The 24,971-nt window shown below is 37.6% G+C and overlaps 4 protein-coding genes across 6 annotated transcripts; 2 read left to right on the top strand and 2 right to left on the bottom strand.

Annotated features, from left to right (window-relative positions):
* Positions 1 to 391: 391 nt before the first annotated feature.
* On the bottom strand, positions 392 to 8,137 carry LOC133522261 (leucine-rich repeat and death domain-containing protein 1-like). 3 transcript variants are annotated; one of them, XM_061857531.1, is made up of 5 exons: positions 7,363 to 8,133; positions 7,093 to 7,134; positions 6,162 to 6,325; positions 5,976 to 6,076; positions 392 to 5,037 (listed from the first exon to the last, which is right to left on the bottom strand). In XM_061857531.1, the coding sequence occupies exons 2-5, from the start codon at positions 7,096 to 7,098 to the stop codon at positions 4,796 to 4,798; spliced, it is 513 nt and encodes a 170-aa protein (XP_061713515.1). In that variant the 5' UTR covers positions 7,099 to 7,134; positions 7,363 to 8,133; the 3' UTR covers positions 392 to 4,795. The 3 variants fall into 3 exon arrangements, with proteins under 3 accessions (XP_061713515.1, XP_061713514.1, XP_061713512.1); XM_061857530.1 differs by lacking the exon at positions 7,363 to 8,133 and having other exon boundaries at positions 7,093 to 7,228; XM_061857528.1 differs by having other exon boundaries at positions 6,162 to 8,137.
* Positions 8,138 to 8,956: 819 nt separating this feature from the next.
* Positions 8,957 to 13,908, top strand: LOC133522265 (uncharacterized). Its single transcript, XM_061857536.1, has 4 exons — positions 8,957 to 9,454; positions 10,724 to 10,842; positions 11,793 to 11,947; positions 13,614 to 13,908. Exons 1-4 carry the CDS (start codon positions 9,316 to 9,318, stop codon positions 13,783 to 13,785), a joined length of 585 nt encoding a protein of 194 aa, XP_061713520.1. The 5' UTR covers positions 8,957 to 9,315; the 3' UTR covers positions 13,786 to 13,908.
* A 3,298-nt stretch (positions 13,909 to 17,206) lies between these two features.
* On the top strand, positions 17,207 to 20,348 carry LOC133522269 (uncharacterized). Its single transcript, XM_061857540.1, has 4 exons — positions 17,207 to 18,142; positions 18,880 to 19,003; positions 19,413 to 19,439; positions 19,558 to 20,348. Exons 1-4 carry the CDS (start codon positions 18,061 to 18,063, stop codon positions 19,661 to 19,663), a joined length of 339 nt encoding a protein of 112 aa, XP_061713524.1. The 5' UTR covers positions 17,207 to 18,060; the 3' UTR covers positions 19,664 to 20,348.
* A 747-nt stretch (positions 20,349 to 21,095) lies between these two features.
* LOC133522264 (uncharacterized) lies at positions 21,096 to 24,294 on the bottom strand. The gene is made up of 3 exons (XM_061857535.1): positions 24,184 to 24,294; positions 23,136 to 23,377; positions 21,096 to 21,568 (listed from the first exon to the last, which is right to left on the bottom strand). The coding sequence occupies exons 1-3, from the start codon at positions 24,258 to 24,260 to the stop codon at positions 21,294 to 21,296; spliced, it is 594 nt and encodes a 197-aa protein (XP_061713519.1). The 5' UTR covers positions 24,261 to 24,294; the 3' UTR covers positions 21,096 to 21,293.
* Between the last annotated feature and the right edge of the window lie 677 nt (positions 24,295 to 24,971).

Here is a 24,971-nt window from a genome sequence, read left to right as displayed (position 1 = left end):
ATCAACCAAGCTCCAATAAGGCTTGTTAAATTTACTGAGTGGACACTTATAGACCTCTTTTAATCTGCTAATTAAAAAAATGACTTGCAGCTCGCAACAAGCTCTTATTCATCAATTGCTACATACTTGTTCCTCAACATTAATGTAGAACATTGCAGTTTAGCTGTGCAATCATGGTGCACAGGCAAGTGTTCACTGCTAAACTCTAATTCAAACGCAAATCAAATATTGAAAGCATCATAGAATTGAAGATTTTACAAAATCACAGCCCAGAGTTACTTAAAATCTAAAAATACCTTATTGGTTCGCGAAATTCCAGAAAGCAGACATACGGATATCACAGTCTATAAAACGGCAAGTATTTGAAATATTAAATAATACACTGGAAATATCATTTTAAATCATTCTATATAATGACCAATTATGGCAAAACCTAAGAAAATATTATTATGATGATACACAATCTCCCTTGGTGGCATAAAGCTATAGTGATAATCAGAATTAGCTAAAGTAATAAGTTTGCAGGTGTGTTGGGCGTGTAGCGCCAAAAACGCTTATAGGTATCTAAGGGTTATCGTATTTGCTGACAACTTTAATGCTTTAAAATAAGGTTCATATTTGCTATTAGTAAATCTTAGGATACTAGCACCTAATATTTTTTCAAAAATACCTTTATCACAATAAACAATTTTTTTACGCATACCTATGCTCTTTACTTTATTCTTATTCTGAAAACCACTTTACATAATAAAAAAACCGGCCAAGAGCATGTCGGGCCACGCTCAGTGTAGGGTTCCGTAGTTACTCTTCCATCACATAAGCTAAACTGGAGCTTAAAGTATAGTAAATTGTTAACCAAGGGATGAAACGGTACCTTTCACCCGAATTAAACAAATAGGCAAATTTGCATAATCAGTACCTAATTAAAGTCTTTTTACTATGAAGAGAAAATTTTTTGCGATAACTCAAAAACAGCTAAACTGATCATGTCCGCTATAGTTTTCATTTAATGTCTTTCTTAAGCTCTACTTTCACGATTTTTTTCATATTTTTTGGACCTATGGTTCAAAAGTTAGAGGGGGGGGGGACACATTTTTTCTTTCTTTCGGAGCGATTATCTCCGAATATATTCACTTTATCAAAAAATGTTTCTTGAAAACCCCTATTAGTTTTTAAAGATCTTTCCAACGATACCCCACACTCTAGGGTTGAAGCGAAAAAAAAATTCACCCCCACTTAACGTGTAGGGGAGGTACCCTAAAAAAAATTAAATTTTCAGATTTTATTGTACGACTTTGTCGGCTTTATTGATTTATATATTCATGTCAAATTTCAGCTTTCTAGCACTAACGACCACGGAGCAAAGCCTCGGACAGACAGACAGACAGACAGACGGACATGGCGAAACTATAAGGGTTCCTAGTTGACTACGGAACCCTAAAAAATAAGCAAAAAGGTAGTCAATCTACTAATGCGCTATTAAGTACAATTCCCACCGAACGGGCGGAGTCGGAGCGCGTTTCACATTTATATGGCCGCAAATCGGTCGGTTCCTCGCGAACGCGGACTCCATCGCTTCTGCCATACCTAAAGTATAGGCACATTGAAAATGCGCATCGGCGCCGCCCGACTCCAGCCGGTCGGTGGCTCGGTGCCCTCGGTGGCAATCATACAATAGCGTCTTGAAAGGTACCTACAATCATCATGAAAAATCATTTTGGACTTTGTCATAATCAGTATGACAGGAAACTCACGTATACGAGATTACCTTACCCTTACAGTAGTGTTACAGTTTTAAAAATCTCATTTAACTAATACAATAACTTCAGTGCATGCATATATTTTAGTCTAAAAAATTTACATGAAAGGGTAGGTCTTCAAGGTGCTTTTGTTGACTAAAGAATCGACGTAACATAACATGCGTAAAAATACTTACTAAAACGAAGAGAAATACAAAACTTAACAGTTGGTATAATTTTAGGTATACTACCACATTTCGATGTGTGACTAATAAAAAATCCCATTTTAGTCTGATTTTAGTCAATAGCCGGGTCCACACAGAGCGAGCATACGCGCGAGGCAATTTCCTCACGCACAATACGGCCAGTGTAGACGTGCCTCGGCCGAGGCGGCGCACTCGGGCGAGGAAAACGTGCGCGCCGCCTCGGCCGAGGCACGAGGCACGGCACAATCGTCATTCAATCAACAAAATAATAAGTTTAAATTAATTACTTTGTATAAGATCATTTGAGTGGTAACAGGAGAGAATTATCCGATTATACATAGCAAAACTTAGCACCCGTGTATAGTTGCAGTTACATACAAATATGTACAATATACCTAACGCGGCGAATGATGACCCCAGTGACAGTTCCTTCAATCCTCTTTTTACTACTTAAATAATACATTTCTATATAAATGATTGTGTTAAATCTTCCCAAAAAATGTCTACAAACACTAAGTGACAACTAGTGAAATCCGGTGAAAAAGATTATGTACTTAGTGTAAAACAAAAATATGTTGTAGTGTGTAGACCAGGTACCTACTATGTGATATATTCTAGTAAATTATTACTAAGTTTAGGTACATTGAGTAGGTAGTGTTTCTTTTTTATTAGGGTTCCGTATCCAAAGGGTAAAAACGGGATCCTATAACTAAGGATTGTTTCACACGTACCTCGCCCACAACACGTGGTCGGGCGCATATATTGTATTGAAAATGAATACTATAAGTCACAAGTATTGATATACTTACTAGGAGGTCCCAACCCTTTCTCAATTTGTAACACAATGATTGTGACCAATAAACGATTTTTCATAATTCACACGTATCACATTACGGCAACATGTGGTACGTGTGAATTGTACTATTTTCATTTTCAATACAAAAGATGCGCTCGACCATGTGTTGTAAATAATTGTCGTGAGGTTGTGGTACGTGTGAAACAACCCTAAGACTCCACTGTCCGTCCTATCTATCTGTCTGTCACCAGGCTGTAATCTCATGAACCGTGATAGCTACAGCTAGACAGATGGAATTTTCACAGATGATGTATTTCTGTTGCCGCTATAACAACAAACACTAAAAAAAAAACAAATATATAAATAGGTCTCCCATACGTGTTTTTTTTGCCATTTTTTGCGTCATGGTATGGAACCTTCCGTGTGCGAGTCCGACTCGCGCTTGGCCGGTTTTTAGTTTTGTCCGATCGTCTTAGCAGGGTACTTAAGAAAACAAAGCAATTAGGTTAAACGCAAACCATCACGGTAGTAAAGTCATTATAACTATCTTGGAGGTCCAACGGATTATCGACTCTATCTCTATGAATATAGATTACGAGGCAAATAACAGATAAAATGCCACCCACGGCACGCCTTGACTTGTAATCCATACTATATATACCTACCTATGGCGCATATTGAATAATAAGAAATCTTACGCCTGCTTGTTATAGCTTTTAATACCGTAAATTTTTTCAACTATCCTATCTATATTAATTAGTACATTGTGCAACGAGGGGGGTAAGTGAAATTTTGGATAATACCCGTTTTTGCAATATTCTTACCCCCGGAGTTACACACAATGTTTTTCATCACACTTGTGAAGAAAAAACTAAATTTTAAGCGAAATAATTCTGTAATACGGTGACATATCAAACATTCGTCCGCCATTTGTATTTTCTTGACAGGTTAGGTATCGAAGGCTCAGACCTATTTGGCATTCAGCCACGATTTAAAATTATGTAAAAATATTTTATACGGCTGTTAAAATAATCGAATTAAATAATTTTAAAAATAAACAAAAATATCAAATTCTAAACGTCATAATTTATTTATAAGTAAATTGACATGGTTCGTATGAATTAGTGACAGAATTATAAGAAAAATAACTCCCTAGGGAGTTATAGCTTTTTTCATCATCCATAACTCCCGCGGGAACAATATAGGCCTTTGTCCTTCAGTACACCTGCATGAAATAAGATCTTTTTCGACCAAGTGTGATGAAAAATAAATAAACAAACGAATTTAAGCTTTTTGCATACATGCATAAGGTAAAAATTGTGCTAACTCAGGATAAATATTATAAATAGCTAAGGGTAAAACCCTAATTATTTAGGGCTTTTAACTCCGACAGGTCATATTTTACTACATAGATTACAGGTTTCTCACTGGGTTTTATCCTTTTACATCTTATTACTACCAATAGTTCTATAAAAAATCCGCAAGGATGAAATGCCATTGTCCACACAGTTAACTGACAACATGTAAACCTTATTGCAATGGTTATTTGTTTTACAAGGGAGCAAAGTTGTAGTTTAACCCCTCATGCTAATACTCTAAAGATTGCTAAATTAAACCACGAGCGTAGAGAGTGGTTCGAAAGGTGGAATTATGAGCCTTTCGAGGGTTTCAAGGTACGAGGGTTAAACTGACTTTGCTACCAAGTGAAACACATTTTTTCACAACACCAACGCGAGGAATGTACTAACTGTAATACATTACAAACTAAATTCGAATGAACGTCAATATTTATCATTTAAAATAATTAGTTAAGTCTTACCTACCTTAATTCTACCAGCCAACATGAAGATACAACTCAAAAGAGTGAAATTACTTTGCCACTTGTGAATAAATTGCAGCTTTTTCCTCAGTTTTTGAAGAAAAAAGAGAGTTTTTATGCACTGGTGTGGTGAAAAGATATTTTAAGGTCTACTAATAGTCAGTAAATGCTGTATGAATCCAAAAATGTCCCTTTTAATTCAAAACCTAATGAAGTAAAGCCCATACTGATCCCATCAACTATCATCCTCAGAATAGTCATCAAACTGCCCATCGGACTCATGCTCCTGCGTCGGATGGCACATCACAGGAGCTGTGTGATGATCTGAAGGGCACAGGTTACCATTATCCATGGCTTTCTTTACAAAGGATGTCCAGTATGGCTTGCCTTTTGGGCGCTGGTATTGTATGTTGTATGGTTCCCAATAGGAATCAGAGTCCCAGTCTTCAGGAGAGCTTGGTGGTGCATTTCGTGGTTCTGAAAAATATGTTTGTCTTTTAAGTTTAAAAAATAACTATATGGTTTCAGATTACCTATTGTTGCAATACAAAATTAAATACCGTAAAAACACCCAACTATAATTGTTCAGTACATATCTATGGTCACAACTTTAATAGAGTCAGACCAAGATAAGTTGGCAGCGATTTTGATAGCCCAGACAGTGCAAGTGTTATTTAAAACTTCAAACTTCTATGAAATTATGACATTTACTTGCACAAGTTGGGCTATCAAAATCGCTGCTAACTTATCTTGATTGAGTTTAAGTAATTAATAGGCATCGGAGTGTTCATCGCACGGTAAGATTATAGTGAGCTATTTATTTATTTTTTATACTACGTCGTTGGCAAACAAGCATACGGCCCACCTGATGGTAAGCAGTCTCCGTAGCCTATGTACATCTGCAACTCCAGAGGAGTTACATGCGCGTTGCCGACCCTAACAGTAACAACCCTCCCGCCCCTCATTGAGCTCTGGCAACCTTACTCACCGGCAGGAAAACAACACTGAATCAATTTAATATTAAAATTTAAGTCATAATCATCCTCATAAATCATTCAGTTACTTTAACATATTTTGCCCTCCAATGATTTTGTGTAATGTCATCATTATTTGAAAAGCTCATATTATAGAAATTGTAATTTTAATAAGTTCATCTATGGTTCATCTACAGTGGCCGGTTTGTGCGTGAGGAAATTGCCTTGCGCTTATGCTCGCTCTGTGTGGACCTGCCTAATGCCAATGTTCTTATTGATTATGTCAGATATTCTTCCATTTCTATAAATATTTTTCCTTAGAACTACAAAATTCAAATACAGTGTAAAATCTATATAGCAACACTCAAGACAAGGGACCAGACTTTTTGATGCTATTATAGAGAACAATTAGTCATGAAATTATGTCAGCTCAGATCTTACCTCCATCTGAGCTACTTCTTTCATTCATGCTTTTGATTAGTTCTTCATCATCAGTAGTGTTTGGAGAATGTTCACTCTCAGGCTGTTCCATTTCAAATTTTCTGCAAAAATGTTACAACATTCATAATATGAAAAAATGGTATGTACTTATGTTAAAATAACAACAGTAGGATTAAAGATGCCAACCTCCCATTCAATCGGTCGGAGTTATGAAGTCTTAATTTCCCTCTCTTTTCTAAATAATCATCATCATCAGGCTCCTCAAAGTGGTTTTGTGCCAAATCTAGCTCCGGTATGTTCCTAATGTCTTCAGGGTACTCCGATATATTGTTGTCATACAAATCCAGGACCTTCAAGTTAGTGAGCTCCATTATGTTCTCAGGTAACATGCAAAGTTCATTGACCGCTAGGCACAGGGTGGTCAACTTTTTTAACTTGACTATATTATCAGGTACATACAGTATGTTGTTGAAAGACAATATACAGATCTCTAGATTTTCTAACTCGCAAAATTCTGTTGGTAACCCATTGAGGTTGTTTTGAGACAAATTTATTTCTATTAAATTTTTAAACATGTTTATTTGGGGTGTCATACTGTAAATATGGGTATTCGTTAAGATTAGTCTTTGAATATCACAGCATTTGTTGAGCCCTTGGCATGGTAGCTCTTGCAGGTGATTTGCAGCATAACAGCTCCAGTCCGGAGTGCCGAGTACAAGATCTCTTGCGTTCGGGAAAGTGCCAAGGAAACTTAAGTACTTGCCTAACCTACAATTATACAATGTTACATGCGTGAGCCGAGTGTTGTATTGCAGGAGCTCATCAACATATCCATTTAATAATTCAGCTATGTGCATATTACAACTAATATCTAATCTAGACAGGTTCCTAGGAAATTCCAACCATATCCATAGCGGCGGGCACCTTAATTCATTGCTGGATAGATTGAGATTTTCTATTTCGTGACAGAAGCTTGGAGTTTCGTTGAAATACTGTAGCTTGTTGTGAGAAAAATCTAATACTTGCAATTTTTTAAGGTCCATAACAATCTTTGGAACCTCAAGAAGTTTATTGTGTGACAAATTTAGACAGCGCAAACATGGTGGAAAAGTTGTACCTTCATCAATGTTTTCAAGGTTCTTCTTGCTGAAGTCGATTTCTGTAATGTTTTGAAAGCCTTCTGATATACGAAAATCAAAATTAGATAATCCATTAGGAATGTCCTTTGTTTCATCTAGTTCATTTCTATCCGTAGTCTCTCTAATCTCATCAACATCTTTCAGTTTTTCTTGGCTGACGTCTAATTCTGCTGTGTTTTGCAAGTTTTCTGATACGTGAAGGGCAAAAGATTTTGATATTCCGTTGGGAATATTTTTTGTCTGTTTACCTTTGTCCACAATATTATTATCCATTGTCCTTAAAATTACCTAGATTAATCAAAAGTACTTCATAATATTTAGTTTCCCAACGAAGTTAATATTGTACTGTTCGGATAAGTTCCAAAATATTTAGAGGTTATATTATTTGACATTTGTGTTTTTAATTGCGGGCAGGTTAGGCAAAGGAAAGTTGCCATACAGCCGATAAAAAATCTCATGACATCATCATTCGCAATCACAAACCAAAGAGTAAAGTATAACCCAGCCAGGTTGTTATATATACTCAGACACACCCACTTTGTCATTAGGAAAAGGCGCGAAATATAAATTTTCTATGGGTAGTCAACTCTTCACGACTACATTTTTTAAATTTGCCGGGTTTTCCTCCGAAAATTGGGTGTGTCTGAGCAGTAATCGTTTAGCTAAAAATACACACCTTTAAGCCCTGTAGGTTCATGTTCTTCTCTAACTCTCACCAAGCGTGAGCGTGAGCGAAATGGATGTGCGTGCTCGGGGCCGTTGAAATCATGTTTTCAAAATTTAATTTCGGCTCGTACCAATGAGAAGTTATTCGGAACTTATGTACGAAATATGATTTGATATTTACCAGTCGCTTTTCGGTGAAGGAAAACATCGTTAGGAAATCAGACTAATCCCAATAAGGCCTAGTTTACCCTCTGAGTTGGAAGGTCAGATGGTAGTCGCTTTCGTAAAAACTAAAGCCTACGCCAATTCTAGGGATTAGTTGTCAAGCGGACCCCAGGCTTCCATGAGCCTTGGCAAGAATACCTGGACAACGCTAGGAAGAAGAAGGAAGAAGTAAGTTTTAACAAAAAAAGTAATCGATAAAGTTCCCTGATAAAGTTCCCTTATAAATAATCCCCCCCTTCCCGCCTATAATTATTTATTTATTTTATGTTTTGGTTATTATTATTTATTATTTGAATATATCTGTAGCATGTAGGCACTAACTCCTAGATTTAAGTACTTACTTGTAATACTAACAATTTTATGGACCCAGAGTCTGAAATAAATACATTAAAATTGAAATAAAAATGCGCATTTAGCCGACCGTCGGTCGTCGGTTATATCTACATATGTACTATAAAAACAGTACGAGTTTTCAAAAATTTCGCTCTCTGAACCCACGGCGCCTTATGGCGATAATGATGTTCTCAGAATGTTTTAGTGAAGTTGAAGTTGGTTGGTCAGATTACTAAGGTATGATTGTATTACGACAAATATGGGCTGTTGCACAAATCACGCGAGGTTCGATAAGGGGGGGAGGGGGGTCACGAAATCATCACGACAGATCACGTTGGGGTTATAAGGAGCCCTCACGTGTATTTCTCTACAGTTAACAAAACCACATGAGTCGATACTTTTTCTCGGTTTCGTTAAACATAAATTTCACTTCGCACTTCAAAGTAGCGAGTCTTACGCAATTTTGGAGAGCGTATACTAATTATATCATCATATTCATACCAAAAATCGAAAAATAAACAAGATTTACTATATACAATACTATCTATATCTTAAAATTAGGTCAAATGAAAAAAAAAATACACGTGAGGTTATGGGGGTGGGGAGGGGTAGCCAAAAACCTCACCAAATATCATTAAAGGGGGAGGGGGCGTCAAAAAGTAGCCGAAAAAACCTCGCGTGATTTGTGCACAAGCCCTATTTAGTAATCATTATCATAATTTATCGTAAAATGGTCAAGTGAATGAGTGCTGAGTTTTACTACAATCCTATTTTTGACCTGCACTGTGCTTTAAAATTGCGTAATTCCTTATCAAGTTCCATGTTTTGTAATTCATCTTGATTTTGTAAACACTCCCAATGGCTACTTCCTTACACTACAAAGGAAACCAGCATAAACAGCAATATGTAAACATTTTTCACTTATACCGTAAAATTCTCTTATTACCTAGCAGTAGCTACGAGTGGTCGATTGTAAAATGATTGTCAAAAAACATTTCCTCGCGTTATGCTCGTGCATCTTAGTGGCGATAGTTGAAGCTGGTAAAACCTCGGAAGAGGCTAAACCAGATATAGCAAGAACAGCACCGTTTGGGAAAACGAGAAGAGCTAAAATGGGTAAGCGCCTAAAATGATATTTGTACATTTGCTATGTTTCGATCAGGATATTCTTATATCTGTTATTTAACGTACTCAAAGATGTACTTAATCATATTGTAGAGCCTTCCATCGGTAGATAAGTGAATTGTCTTAGAAAATTTGATTGACCTAAGTGACGATTGGCAGGACTAAATATTAACAGTAGCGGGGGGAGGAAACTAGAGCGTTCGGGGCTTTCTCGGCTCCATTCGGCTTGGCATTGCTCCGAGCAATTATTAGGGTTGGCACAAATTGACGTCCCTTTGCGTGCACAACCACAGATAAGATTATTATACCTAAATTTTGACAACCCTAAATGGCCATTAGAAAGGGACAACGTAATTCGGCCCGGAATCGCTGTCAAACTTCGGCTTTGTAGGAAGTTTCATTCCTGTACGGTAGTGCTATTATTTATTCTGTGACAGTAGGTAGTACTTACATTTTATATATACCTAAGATAAATAAAGTCTAAGAAAAAAACGTGCCTAGAAAAATCAATAAAAATGTATGCTCTAATAGATGACTATATAACTTTAGGCTATACTCGAGTAGATGGCGACACCGTTTGATATTTAACTAACACATTAACAGTGAAAGAACATATGTCAAATAGCCAATTATGTATTCTAAGAGTTTTTCTCCTGTGTTTATTTTACTACAAAATTTACTTTGACAATGCGCCTTTCTAAGTATATTAAATTGTTTTTGCCTATACACCGTGTTTTTTTTGATTTGCGTTAATTTCGAGGGTGCATTCCTGAGCTTTAATTAAGTAACTTTCTCAAAGACACCGATGTTCTAATTAACTCATTTTCGGAGATAATCAATCATATTTTTTTTATATTATAAGGCCCTTACGAGCGTGTACACTTGCCTTAGGGCCTGTTTACTTATTGATTAGTGTTTAGTGCGAGTTCATACATTTGCTACTAACGTACGTTACTATCTCGGACGATCGATGTTAGAAATGACATTGATATACCACAGTTTTCAATTGTTTGGTTGAGTTAAATGTAATGCCCGTGTTACAAAAACGCTATATGCAACATTTAGTTACTTTTTATAAAAATAAAAATAGTAAAAAAAACAAAAAGTTTTTTTTTTTTGTGAAAATTAACTATGCCATTTAGTTTCCTTAAACGTACTTACCGAAACCCCGGAGTTAACGCAATTCAATAAAAACACGGTGTATATTAACATCCCATTCATATTTTTACTCGTTTCGTAACTCGTATGTTTTTGTTTTAGAGGATAAAACTTCCATCGGCACTTTATCGAACGTGATAACTCAAATTCAAAATCTGCCTAACATGGATTTGGGTAAAAGATTCAGGACGCCGTGCAAAACAGGAAACCGATGTGGCAAGGTACTTGTAGATCCTTCACTATCAGTAATACTAATAACTAATAATAACACAAATTTATTGGCATTAATACATTCAGTGCCAGCGCGTGCTACGCGCTACGAGCGTAGCCGGTAACAAGAAAACCCGTTTGTAGCGAAAAGCGACTACGAACAGGGAACCCGCCTAGCGGGTCGCTGTAGTGGGAAGTTAGAGGGAAGTATAACACGTGACCGTCCATGCAAAAAGAGAAAACGTTTTTCCACTACTATATATTTTCAATTTTCCATGATTTTCTAGTATGTTATTGACACAATGAAAAACTAGGTTTATAGGTTTTCCTTTTTTTTTGAATTCACATATATATTTTTTAAGCGAAACCTATAAACCTAGAATATATTATGCTGAAGCGATCGACATCTCAATCAAAGTGATTTGTTAAGATTTAGTTAGTGGAAAACATTTCTCCCGAAATGTAATTTCATAGAAAAATTACCGTTATTTCGTTAGATTTGGAAAGCTAGTTATCCCTCTTAAATAAAACAGAAACGTATAGTTCGTTAGTTACAGTCAGCAAAGTCAGCAAGTCAGCAAATTTGTATGCAGGTGTGCTACATGTAGTAAAATTCAATAAACTCCAGAGCACAGCGGCTCGGCTGCGTGTGCGTAGACTTCCACGTACGCTAAAATTTGTGAGGCGTGCACGCACACGTCTCACAAGGGGTGTGTTGCCTCTCATAATGATCTGTATATTACAACGCGAACGTGAACGTGTACGTCTCCGCGCACGCACCCGGTGTGCACAGGCCTTAAGACTTGGCAAGCCACGTCAAGTCTACATCTGCGATATGTGTTGGAAATATTGCCAAGCTCTTGAGCTCATTTTAAGGGCATTTGCTGAAACGCGCTCGCGCAAGTTATTGTATACGCCCTAATAGTACTACCTAACCATTCCAAACGTTCTAAACATGCAGGTTATAAGAAGACTGATGGTACCGAAGCTGGCGCAGCTGGAGAACACGATCATGGGCATCATGAAGGAGTTGGCCAAGATGCCGCCGGGAGCGCGACTCCCTGATAAGTTCACAAAGACCGAACCTATCAAACTGCTGCTGGACCAGAATTATAAGTAAGGCTTGATGTACCTATTTTTTGCAGTCATAGAGAGGCTATAGACTCTTTGGCGTTGTTGATCGATCGTATCGTCGTACCTTAAGGGATCCTAAGGTTTTATTAAAGGATCGACAACGCACAGAGAAACGTCAATCAATATGCTCTTCTATTCGCTTGTCATCACCGACCAGGGGGCCGGTTTCGATCGCTCGATTTCGTGTTTTCCCTTTAATAATATCTCCACTACTACTTAGACATTTAAATTCTACTAATTGAATTGAAAACGAGTGTTTAATACCACTAGATTCCAAATAGACATTTCGTATAGAGATTCCAATAGACGTTCGTATTTCAAAAAAGCGGCCAAGTGCGAGTCGGACTCGCCCATGAAGGGTTCCAAATATGAGGTTACAGGGGGGGGGGGGCACACATTTTACCACTTTGGAAGTGTCTCTCGCGCAAAAATATTCAGTTTAGAAAAAAAGATGATATTAGAAACCTCAATATCATTTTTGAAGACCTATCCATAGATACCCCACACGTATGGGTTTGATGAAAAAAAAAATTGAGTTTCCGTTCTAAGTATGGGGAACCCCCAAAATTTATGGTTTTTTTTTTCTAATTTTGTGTGAACATCTTAATGCGGTTCACAGAATACATCTACTTACCAAGTTTCAACAATATAGTTCTTATAGTTTGGGCGGACATGACGAATCCATAAGGGTTCAGTTTTTTGCCATTTGGCTACGGAACCCTAAATAGCATTTCGCCGTTTTACACAGATTTTCGAGTGGTGAAATGGAGCGCTCGTAATTCAAAAATAGCTTACAAAGGGCCTACCGCGAAAAACGCTCTTGCATAATTGAGCGATAGAGAGACAGATAACGAAATATCGACTTTCGTTTTTCGCGGTAGGGCCTCTGATTTAGGCTGACTTTTTCTATGATTAAAACACTATACGTCCACATACTTACACTATATACTTACTGTACAGTCACCTGCAATAATATGTTGCATACCGGAGCCCGCAAAAATATCTGACAAGATCTTGTTAGTAGAGCCATAAGAGGTCATTTTGCGGCTTACGAAGAGTAACATATTATTTTGGTTCTATAAAAACAAGGTACACACCAACTGACAGCGGATCTCACTCATATTTAGAGCATTTAACCAACCGGAGACGTCTTTTGTAAACGTGTGTGGTAAACTCGCGTACCGTAACATCGTTTCCACTTCCTCCAGCGGACGTTCCGGCTGTGGAATGAGCTCCCTTCCGAAGTTTTCCCGAGGGTCTACAGTATGGGGTTCTTCAAAAAAGGAGTATACAAGTTTTTAAAGGGTCGCAACGCGTATGTAACACCTCTGGAGTTGCAGGCGTCCATAGGCTGCGGTGACTGCTAACCATCAGGCAGGCCGTATGCTTGTCTGCCACCGTCGTGGTATAAAAAAAAAATCGACCAGCCTTCCTTCACGGATTGTAGTGTAATATCTTATGATACTACTACGTCCGTCATGTATTTGATGGATTATTCCATTACACTTAAAAATAAACGGCGATTTTCTCATTATCGGTCCCATTATTGTCGAGTGCCGACTATGCCGACTGAATTAAGCTGGACTGGATTTCCTTTCAGCTGTTGTGAAAGAACCCGTACTGACTCTAAACCATTCCATTGTTTCAGGGAAGAAGTATGCAGCGATAAACTAGAGACCTGCCTGAAGGAGGACAAGCGACGCAAGCGCATACTGAAGAAGTTGTTCTTCAAGAAATACAACGGGCTAAGACAGGAACTCATTGGTTACGGAGGACGGCGGCTCTGGGGAGGGGAGGGCAATTTGTTCTACAGGAAGTAAAAGGAAGGGGAAGAGGGACAAATGCTTCGATAAATGTAGTAGATACTTATTGATACTATTAATTAGGGTACTTAGTATTTAGTGTTTGTTTCAGTTGAGAGAGCAATAAATGTTTTTGCAGTATATTGAGTTTTAGTTACCCTTTAAAATTCTTATTATAATAATATATAATAATAATAATAATTCAGCCTATATACGTCCCACTGCTGGGCACAGGCCTCCTCTCATGCGCGAGATGGCTCGGGCTATAGTCCCCACGCTAGACGCTAGAATAGACTTATTCGAACAAAAATGCCGTATTATTTGTTGTTTAATATCAAAACGTATAATTTTAATATTAGAAATGAATGAGCATCCTTAATTTACACGACAATGATACCAAACTTTACCACATAGTAAAACTATATTTTTAACAAATTTTGGGGGGCACCCACCCCCCTTAAGAGAAAATTTTCAAAAAATCAATAATTCGATCGGCTCCTCTTCCTAAATCAATCTGAGTCAAAAGGTCAACTACCTATGCAAAAGGAAATTCCTTCATCATCATGTGCCATAAATCGCACTTTTGTCGTGTACATATTCGTACGACTAATACCCCAATTACAATCGGTATTTTTATGGAAGAGTGATATCGAGGTGTAGATATGAACCCTGTAACAATATATCACTGTATAAATGACTACACCACGGTTTCTAGGTTTTATGATTCTAAGTCAGCATGGCAAAAACTGAACCCTTACGGCCCGATTCGAAGAATGATTAAGACACGTTTAAGATCTTGGAACGATCTTTAAAAGATCGATAGCTAAACGACATGTCAAAATTGACGTTTATTTCGATTCCGCTGTGATCCCAATAAGGTCTATCTAGGTACGATATTCCTAACGTCAAAGTGACATTGGTTGCCCTAATCGAACTGCTTCTGTCAATTATACGACATACAAACGATACCTAAATGAGAAAGAACTTATCTAAACCAGAACTTATCGTTATCGTATTTCACTCTTCGAATCGAGCCGTTAGTTTCGTCATGTCCGTCCGTCAGCGTCCCTCTGTCCATATGACATGTCACAGCCATTTTACTCGGAAACTATAAGACATATTTTAATAAAACTTTGAACGTAGGTGTATTTTGTAGATTAGGAGTTAAAATGTATAAAAATATATATTTAGGGGGGGGGGGGGGTGGCATTCCATACATGTAACTCTTCTTCCTCCTCGCGTTTGTCCCGACGTTTTGCCACGGCTCATGGGAATCTGGGGTCCGCTTGGCAACTAATCCCAAGAATTGGCGTAGGCACTATATAGTTTTTACGAAAGCAACTGCCATCTGACCTCCCAACTCGGAGGGTAAACTAGGCCTTATTGGGGTTAGTCCGGTTTTCTCACGATGTTTTCCTTCACCGAAAAGCCACTGGTAGATATCAAATTATATTTCGTACATAAGTTCCGAAAAAGTCAACTAAGGAACCCCGGTAGTAATAGTGAAGGACCCGAAATTGTATCAACTAACGAAATCCACAAATGGATATCCCATGAAAAATATTTTCATGTAAAATGTTGCCAAGACGAAACCATAAGGCTCACACTGTCAAAAAGTTATCAGATCTAAGTATACATTCGTTACAGACAAATATTTATTTATTTAATCTTTATTGCACAATACATACAAATACAAACAAACAAAACAACAAATGGGGTACAAATGGCGGACTTAATGCCTTAAGGCATTCTCTACCAGTCAACCAATGGGTTAAACCAGTAGGGCTAAGATGGTCGGCTCTTTATCATTAGTCACCATGCCTGTCACGTTCTAACAAGTATGTAAGTGCGAAAGTGACGGGCATAGTGACAAGTGATAAAAATGGAACCATGATACGGCCGCAGAAAGATTAAGTAGGTGCAGTGTCTTTTAAAGTAAATGAATTTGTAACCGAGACTATATATTAATATAAACTATATATTGATAAATTAACACAACATACATATATTAATACATACATAATTATACCAAGTGTATTCACACATTAAGTTGATGAAGAAGAAAGTTTGTCAAGGAAATACTTGCGCAACATGCGCTTGAATGTGAATTTGGTCTGCGCTTGTCTGATAGAGAGTGGGAGAACGTTCCAAAGTCTGATTGCATGGACAGTGAAAGAATTAGACATGAAACCCGTTCGGTGTTGGGGGACAATGAGACTACGGGAAGAGCGAAGATTTATGCCTAGACGTGGAGTAACAAATTTAAATTTCGAACGGAGATAATTTGGGGCGGACGGGTCAAACGAGATTGAGTAGAGAATACATAGAATACGAGGGTACCTACGCTCTCGAATAGGGAGCCAATTAAGTTTTCTACGGAAAGAGGAGATATGGTCATACTCACGAAGTCCGAACACGAACCGAATGCAGCTATTAAGGAGCCGGTCAAATTTATTCAAGGAATCTTGAGTGAGATTAGTGATTAGTGTAACAAACATCAGCATAATCAAGGACAGGCAGAACAAGAGCTTGGAAGAGGAGAGTTTTTGTGCTGACCGGGAGAATTTTTTTAAAACGATAGAGCGCTCTTAACGTGTTAATTGCTCTACGACTGACGTTATACATTTATACGATAAACATTTATACAATACTTTTTGTAGTAACGAAACGGCAAAGCCACATATTTTGACTGAGGTGTAGAGTTTGTGAAGTAGGGGCTTGTAGAAGCTTGGCTCTACAAGAGATCTAATAATTTTTTGACAGTGCGAGCCTTATGGTTTATTTCAAGTTTTTGAATTTTTTTGTTGTTTGTGTACGTGACAAATACTTTGTAGTAGTCAAAGTGGCCAAATGGTTCGGTACATCATACTAAATATATGGTGTACCGAACTATTTGGCTACTTTGGTTGCTACGAAGTATTTGACGCTGACTGTACATACCAAATTTCAGCTTCCTAGGATTTCAGGAAGTAGCCTAAGGGTTTTGATGATCATGAGTGAGTGAGTATGTGACGAATTGGGGTTTTTTTATATGAATATAATCTAAAGTATGAGAGCTATGCAATTGACATTGGGAGAATCAACTTTTTAGCGTCACTCGTTGCCATGGTTACGATTACTTGTCCAGGGGACAAAAGTTCATTGAAATACTGATTTTATGGTACTTAAATGTATCAAACTTGCGTTTTTGTGGTCGTTATAACCAATATCCATAATGGGCCCCCTACTAAGCATGTTAATAGAACGGCATACAACGTCTCTTCAAACAAACTGTGCCACTGTTGTCCCTTGTACAACGGGACAGGATAACAAAACAAAAAAAGTTGATTCACCCCATTACTTAATTTTGTTTAACTAGTATAATCCAAACCCAAGTTATGGGGGTAGCAAAACGGCGAAGCGCTTCGAGAAAAGGTAGGAGGGGAAAGGTAGGTTGGCCCGGCACTACCATGCCCCATGATCCGAAATTGAAAGGCGCCTCAATGAAATTTGCACCATTGCAAATGAGGGCATATTTAACTCAGACCAAAAACGGTGGCGGTGGCTCAGGCGGGATCTCGCAAGTAAGTGGCTGTTCCATCTGGTTTTTCATCGAATTCATAGATTAGGTACTTTTTTGTTTGTTAATAATAAGTAAAAAGGAAAAAAATATAGTAACAGTGATATTCGCGATCTGGGGCACATTTTCTATCGTATTTTCATAGAAACGTACGAACGTGTTTTGCTATTTCAGTCAGTATCGGTATAAAAAGTACTGCTGAGGTTGACTGAAGTAGCATGACAAATACGAACGTTTTCGAGAAAATACGATCAAAAACAATTATGCACTACATCGTACCTTTTCTTCCCTTTGTCAAGTCATGTTACGTTAATAGACCCCATGTAAGGGGGCAGCTTACCGAGTACCGAGGCGCAACAATAACAAAGTAAGTACCTAGTGGCGTATTAGAGTACCTATCTTAGTTTGTATGACGGACGTGCATTATTCTGTTTCTGTTACAGCAGTCACGTGCTAGTTCTTATACAATCTACTGTAAGCAAACGAAACTGTTTGCAAACATGTTTCCTTTCAACCTTTAAACAACCGGTATTTTGCTAACTTCTACTTTTGCTAGGAAATGTCAGAATCAGTACAACCTAATCGTTACTACGTTTAACTGGTAAATTTTACAGCTTAAAGAAATGACTGAAATTATCTAAGTTTAACCACAGAATTTTAAGGCGACTACTATAATAAGAACTTAATAATTATATATTTTATATCAGTATTAGTTTAAATATTAAGTGTTTAAAATGAGTGAAACAAAGTTAAAGTTACAAATCGTCTTAATAGTTTTAAGTATAGTTTGGAAAGGTCTTCATGCGATAGATGACTGTAAGTATTTTTTTTTAACACAAGTTGTAAGTATTGCTGTAATAAAGATCATTAAGTACTCGTTTAAAAAATGATTTTAGTATAATATAAACTATAAACGGCTGGTGGATGGGACCGGGGATAAGAGAGCTGGCAGCTTCCTCGCCCAACGCTTGAGCATAGCGATCCAGCGAGGAAATGCTGCCAGCATCCTCGGTACCTTGCCACGGGGGCCCATTTTAGATTTAGATTTTTAGTTTTATATAGTAGTTTTAGTTTAGTTAATTGTATTACTTATATAAATTTTTTTTATATAAACTTATATAGTTTATATTATATATACGTAGACTAGTAAATATTCAAGAAATAACAGTTTGGATTTGGCAAATTCGATACGAATCACATCACAAAGATATGAAATAAAATTGGTTTCCACTAAAATTTTGCGGCAGTCGCCGTTTGAAAACCAGCAACAGAATCTCATGCTGAAAACACTGGAAGCTGTTTTGTGCTTTGGAGTCGATACGAGTAGGTCTTTTGCTTTCTACGACAGGTTGGAAAGATTCTTGATTGTTGTTCATTTAAGCTAAGACACTAATTTAACTCAAGATCAACAATGCCGTAATTATTATAAACAGACAGCTCTAGCGCTACACGATAGTGATCCTTTTGTTGTTAAAGTTTGTGGCAACTGGTCATGCCACGCGTTGTGAGATTGTGAGTTGTGTTATTCGAAATTTGAACGACCAATGTTGCAGCGTTGCTGTTCAGCGTGACCCGTCCACCACGTTACTTCGGCATTCTACAAGATCACCGCGGGCAGCCGCTTTCCGTTGAAGTCTCCGAGGAGTATATGGACCAGGACTACATAGCCACTAACAGGTGACTGACACACAAATATACAACATGACTTGTTCATAGATGTGCGAATGTTATTTCAATATTATGCAAGACCAAAGGCACATTAGCACATAACATTACCCTCACATGTCAGACTTGACTTTTAACTGTTTCAACGCTACGCCTATAGTGTGCGGCGCGTTATTGTGAACCTTGTTGTAAAGGCCTAAAGTTGATATTGGTCTGTAGCCGCGCGCGGCAATTGATGTTTTGACAGTCAAAGGGGTAAAGACTGGGGCTTGCTTGAATGAGGTGTGATCGTGGTCAAACGCCTGCCTATCCTCCATAAAAAAAAAAAAAAGAATCAGAGGTCTCCGTCTCTTTGTGTATCATTTGATTATTCGTTTGCTATAAATTGTGACAAGTTATAAAATGCTGTTTTTATTTTCAGGAAAAGGCATAAAATGAATTGGAACAGGTGAGTTCAACGATGAAAAATTGATCTAGACTAATTCTGTTTAAATAATACTTCCTTAGCTAGTACAACTGTATAATACCTGTATTATATATGTATAATAAAATGGTGTCAATTTCAGGAACCCCTTGGACATCGAAGACTTCGATGATGATGACACAGAAGAAATCTTCGATGACAAGGACAAAGATATAAAAGTGCCCAACTTGCAGGCTGGTCCAGTGTAGAAGCGTGTGATATATAACGCCACCATGATATGGTACCTTATTCCATTGTAGTAAAAATCTGTTATCAATGATACAAAAACATAATTTTTAGTTATATACTTTCTCCTCGCGTCGTGTTCCTCATTGCTGAGTGCCGTGAAATCCCCGTGGGGTCAGCTTCTATTTGACGGTGTCCCGCCATCTAAGCCTGTCTTTGGCCTCCTGAAGCGCAACGTGCTGTTGGATGTCCATGGTAGAACGGACATGATCTGCCCACCTTGTTGGGTTAAGGCTTGTAGGTCAATTTCAGTCAAAAAGGTCGTTTGCCATTAACCTTGCCAGTAACGATGAGTTCAAGATTGTGGCCTTTTTTCCTGGCTATGTGACCGAAAAACTCCAGTATCCTGCGTAGACTGGTGGTTGAGAGCCTGGTTTTTACGTTGAGTTTGCAGTTATATAGAGTCGCTATAAAACCAAAGTTTTTCTTTCTACCTTGAACTAAGCACAGTTTAAAAGAGTGAAAAAGAGTAGACACGCAGCATATCTATTTAGAATAAAACATAAGATTTGTCAAAGTTAGGTTAGTATAAGGTACTTTTATATTAAGCAGATATAGTAAAATAGAATGGTACCTAGACTAAGTCTGTTGTATTGTGAGTAACAAAATTGTACGAAGAATTGATGAGTAAATGATTAGAACAAGGGCTCCCAATCTTTTTTGTAGTTCTAATACCTTTTCATCGCACTTGCAGGAAAAAGTTCTTATTTCATGCAGGTGTACTGAAAGACAAAGGCCTATTTTGTTCCCGGGGGAGTTATGGATTGTGGAAAAAAAACTATAATTCCCTAGGGAGTTATAACTTTTTTTAAAGAATATGTCTCTTATTCATACAAACCAAGTAGCATAAATGATTTTTACTTTTAAAATACATACATTCATAATTTCATATTTTTGTTTATGTTTAAAATTAACTAATTTGAGTAACTTAACTGCCGTTTAAAATATTTTTACATAATTTCCAATCGTGGCTGAATGCCGAATAGGTCTGTGCCCTCGATGCTAATCTGTCAAGAAATTACAAAATGGCGGACAAATGTTTGGTTTGTCACCGTTTTTAAGAATTATTTAGTGTGATCAAGTGTGATGAAAAACATTGTGCGTAACTCCGGGGGTAAGAATATTGCAAACTCGGGTATTAACCACCCTCGTATCCAAAATTTCACTTACCCCCCCTCGTTGCACAATGAACTATTATATGTCCTACGTTTTAGCGACCCCCTTAAATAGTTAATGAAGACAACAGCAGTACTCGTTACTCATTAGCATTCCAGTTCCCGAAACTCCGCGACGTTTGGGAAGCCCGGGGTTAAGTGTATTAGGTACATTTATTTATATGTCTCTATTATTAACTTTGAAAAGAGCTCTGATGCATACAAAAATAAAACAAGAAAGTAAAAACATTTAAAATATATTATTAGCAAACAGTACAAAATTATAAAACAGTTCGTGTCATTACTACCGATCCTAAAATCGGATTTAAAATATAATAAACCACCGCAGGCGGATATTCTTTTGCAAAATTTCAGCCACCTGTGTTACGTAAGTAAGAGGAAACTGATATATCATTTCAGAGCTAAAATAATCGCAAAATTAATTAAATTGGTCTGGATCTTGGTAAATTTTGTCGTCATAGACATCCATCGGTGGCTTCTCAGGATCCATTGCCTCGGCCGGCACTCGGGCCATCTCGAGCGACTCCTCGGAGTAGTCGCTGCTCACCCCCTCAGAGTACTGCTCGTTCATATGGTCCTGGTAGATTTTCTCGCAGTCGTTCAGCGCGGGAGGTTTGGTGGGGTGAAAGCCTAAAGCATCTATAGTGCCGACTGTGAAGTACGGGACTTGGGTTGTCACTTCGAAATGTTTTTCTGGGGATAAAGAATAAGTATTTTAAATTTCTGAATTTATCTATATCTAAATCATTAATATTGAGAACTACGTTCCTAAACTACTTTTAAAAGATACTTTTAAAATCTGAACAAACCAAATTTTTGTTATTGAGTTTAATTAGATGGAGAACAAGTCTGTCCTATACTGTTGGTTGAGCTGGGAGGGATTTAGCTAATTTATATTCCTTCTTATGTACTAGTATCCCTCATAAGTATTTAAAATCTTTATGGCAGAAATGATCACCCTATAACATCATATTTTTAGGGTTTCGTAGTCACCAGAAACCCTTATAGTTTCGCTATGTCCGTCGGTCCGTCAATCCGAGGCTTTTCTCTGTGATCGTTAGTGCTAGAAAGCTGCAATTAGGTATTGACACATAAACCATGCATTGCGACAGAAAGTAAAAACACAAAAAAAAAATTGGGTATCCTCCCATACAATTTTTTTTTCTTCTTTGACAGGTCGTTGGATAGGTCTTTCATAACGAATAAAGGTCTCCAAAAACCATTTTCTTAGTAACATGACGTACAAAGCGCTGCAAATTAAGATACTTCCTTATGATCGTAATGTACTTACATGATACTTACTAATACACTGAGCATGGTCCGACATGCTCTTGGCCGATATTTATTGTATTTTTATTCTTATGCACAAAAATGGACTTTAAGGAGGCTATGAGACAGGAATCGTGTATTTTTTTAGATCTTGACCGTTCAAGGGTTTAGGCTAGAAGATGAACTATGAACACATCCTTTGAATAGAAAGATATATGAATAAATATTAACTAAAGGTTTTGGTCTGAACTCCTTGAGGTTACACAGACTTTCTGATTTTTAAGACGAGGAGCTTTTATTTCAATGGATCGGAATCAACCAAATGTGTGAACAAGTGGATTAATTAGAGTGTAGGAATTGTTCTAGATAAGATACCTTATTATCTATAGTGCCAATTACATCCACACTTTATCAGGCCCGAAATTGGGGCCCAGGCAAGAGTGTTTTTCCGTTCCACCAAATATCAGCCCACCGTTAACAATATTTGAAATGTTAAAAAAAATGGTTCATATGCAAACATATCAAACATTAAACATTTTTGGAAATTTAGAGACAAAGTATTATTTACATTTCTAATATTGTTAACGATGTGCTGATATTCCGTCCGTCCGTGAAAACAATTATCGGGAAGTGTGGATGTAATTGGCACTTAACTGTAATAGGTTGCCTCATTAAAAAGTTGGTCCAGTCCATGGTTGCCTGGATTTTATATAAAAATCGGTTAATCTAGGCAACCATGGAACACCAACCAGTTAGATTATATATAATTAATAAGCTTTCATTTCATGATGAAATAACATACAAAAAAAAAAGTATTTTTTTTTCTATCCGTACGCAGTTTTACAAGGCAACCTTGTAAAGCAACCTGGCAGTTTTGCAGAGTCAATGTGAACATTATCTATCATTTATAAGTAACATATAACTTATAAGGTAACTTCTCGCGAATACTAATTGAGTTATCAACACACTGTATTATAGAGCAAGTCCTTACTGTCAATATGATCAGGTATAATAACCGTCGCCACCGTCTTCTCGCTGTTGTCGTCATAGTAGTCTCCAATGATTTGGACCGTGGCTTCATCGACGACGTTATGAGACCACGGTGTCGGCGTGCAGTCTTCAAGATGGCGGCGCCCGTCTGGGTGAACGTGAGGGCCCATGGGAGGAGGGATCTCCGTCAGGGGCACGAATTTTCTGACTGCGGGAGGGCCCACCGGCTTTACATTGATCAATCTGTAGGGAATTTAATACATGTATATCTGATAAAAACGCCGGAGGTCTATTTAGAAACTAGAAGATAAAATAATATTGTTTTTCACTTGATAATAGCAAGATTTAGTATGTTTTTTTTGGGTTCGTTACTCATAATTTGGGGTAAGTATACCAATGATTAGATGCCGGTGTCTCGGGAGTATAATATATATCGATCTATGGTTCTAGTACTTAGGTATGTACAATTTGTGAATCAACAAATCGTCATATCTCGTCGCAATTTTCCAATGGTACAGAAAAGTCTAAATCCCTCTATCGGAAATGACATTGATGTCTTAAATACCCTTAGAATGATTAATGTCTTAAAGCTCTACAGACCATATTCCAATAAAGGCCACTTGCACCATCCAGGGTTAGCCACTAACTCGGAGTTAACCGTTAACACAGGGTTAAGTTGTACTGGCAACTCCGGGTTTAACTAGTTTACCCCGACGACTTAATTGCTAACCCTGGATGGCGCAAGTGGCTCTAACACATATTTGTCAAACTACCTGTGTGTGTACGTCAACAAGCCACTGCAAACTTACCTAGAAAACTTACAGGACGCGACTACCTATGTGCACCTACATTCCTATTAAGTACCTAATTGCACGATTTTTAATCTCAAGTCTTCCACAGCCGTGTTTTTCACAATTCATAAAACAATCATTCATTTGGCTAGGGAGGGAGAATCGATTTTAACAAAAATTAGTTTCTTCTTTTATTGACACACAATTTTGACACTCTTGATATAAATATTGCATAAATTGTATCGATATTTTACTCACTTGTTCATTAAAGCACTTTTCCTTATCACACCCGCGACGTACACGGCCTGTAGCACCAGACAGACTATCACCTTCATTTTCAGTCACCAGCGGATTAGCATAACCAATGTGCTTGATTTGGATACAGCTCTTATAGAGCTCTCTAATGTTATTCCCATCGTATTGCCTTAAGTAAACCAGTATATGTGTAATCTATGGTTATGTATAGTTTTACGAATCTTGAAGTTAGATTAATACTGGTTCAACCGAGGTACAGCATTGTAAGCGGTGAAATAAGAGCTGTTATCTAAATCTTGGACAATGATCGGAGTAGGCATTGTTGCAGTACAATACAACAGGTGTGAGGTGTAGTTTTATTGTGTCTTATTTAATCGGTTCGGTTTGATGAGGCAAGTTCACGACTAGAATTTGTTTCGACAGTTTGAGGTTTCGCACGTCTATTTGATGGTTTGGAATAATAAAACAGTAAAATGCTTTAAAATCTGAGGTAATCCACTAATCTTCCTCCTTCCCTATAGTCAAATATTTTCCAATCGATCTCTGCTCTCCTGCAGCTCGGCCGTCAGCCTCGCAAGAAGGCGTTCCTCGCCGGGACGGACGCACCTCGGCCCCTCAAATTCGACCACTCAACGAGAGCATTATAACGTTTATTTTTCTATTTGCTCGCTTATAAAAACAATTGAAACTGACTTTAGCTCGGTAGTTGTGAGACATAGGGTCGGTTGCACCAAAAATTTTGTCAACGTAATATTTGTTCGTTTTTTTTTGTAAATACGATAAATTTTCAT

The sequence above is a fragment of the Cydia pomonella genome, chromosome 10, assembly GCF_033807575.1.
Source record: "Cydia pomonella isolate Wapato2018A chromosome 10, ilCydPomo1, whole genome shotgun sequence".
NCBI lineage: Eukaryota > Metazoa > Arthropoda > Insecta > Lepidoptera > Tortricidae > Cydia > Cydia pomonella.
Note: the sequence above shows the minus strand (reverse complement) of the source record. Positions and strands in the feature narration are given on the sequence as shown.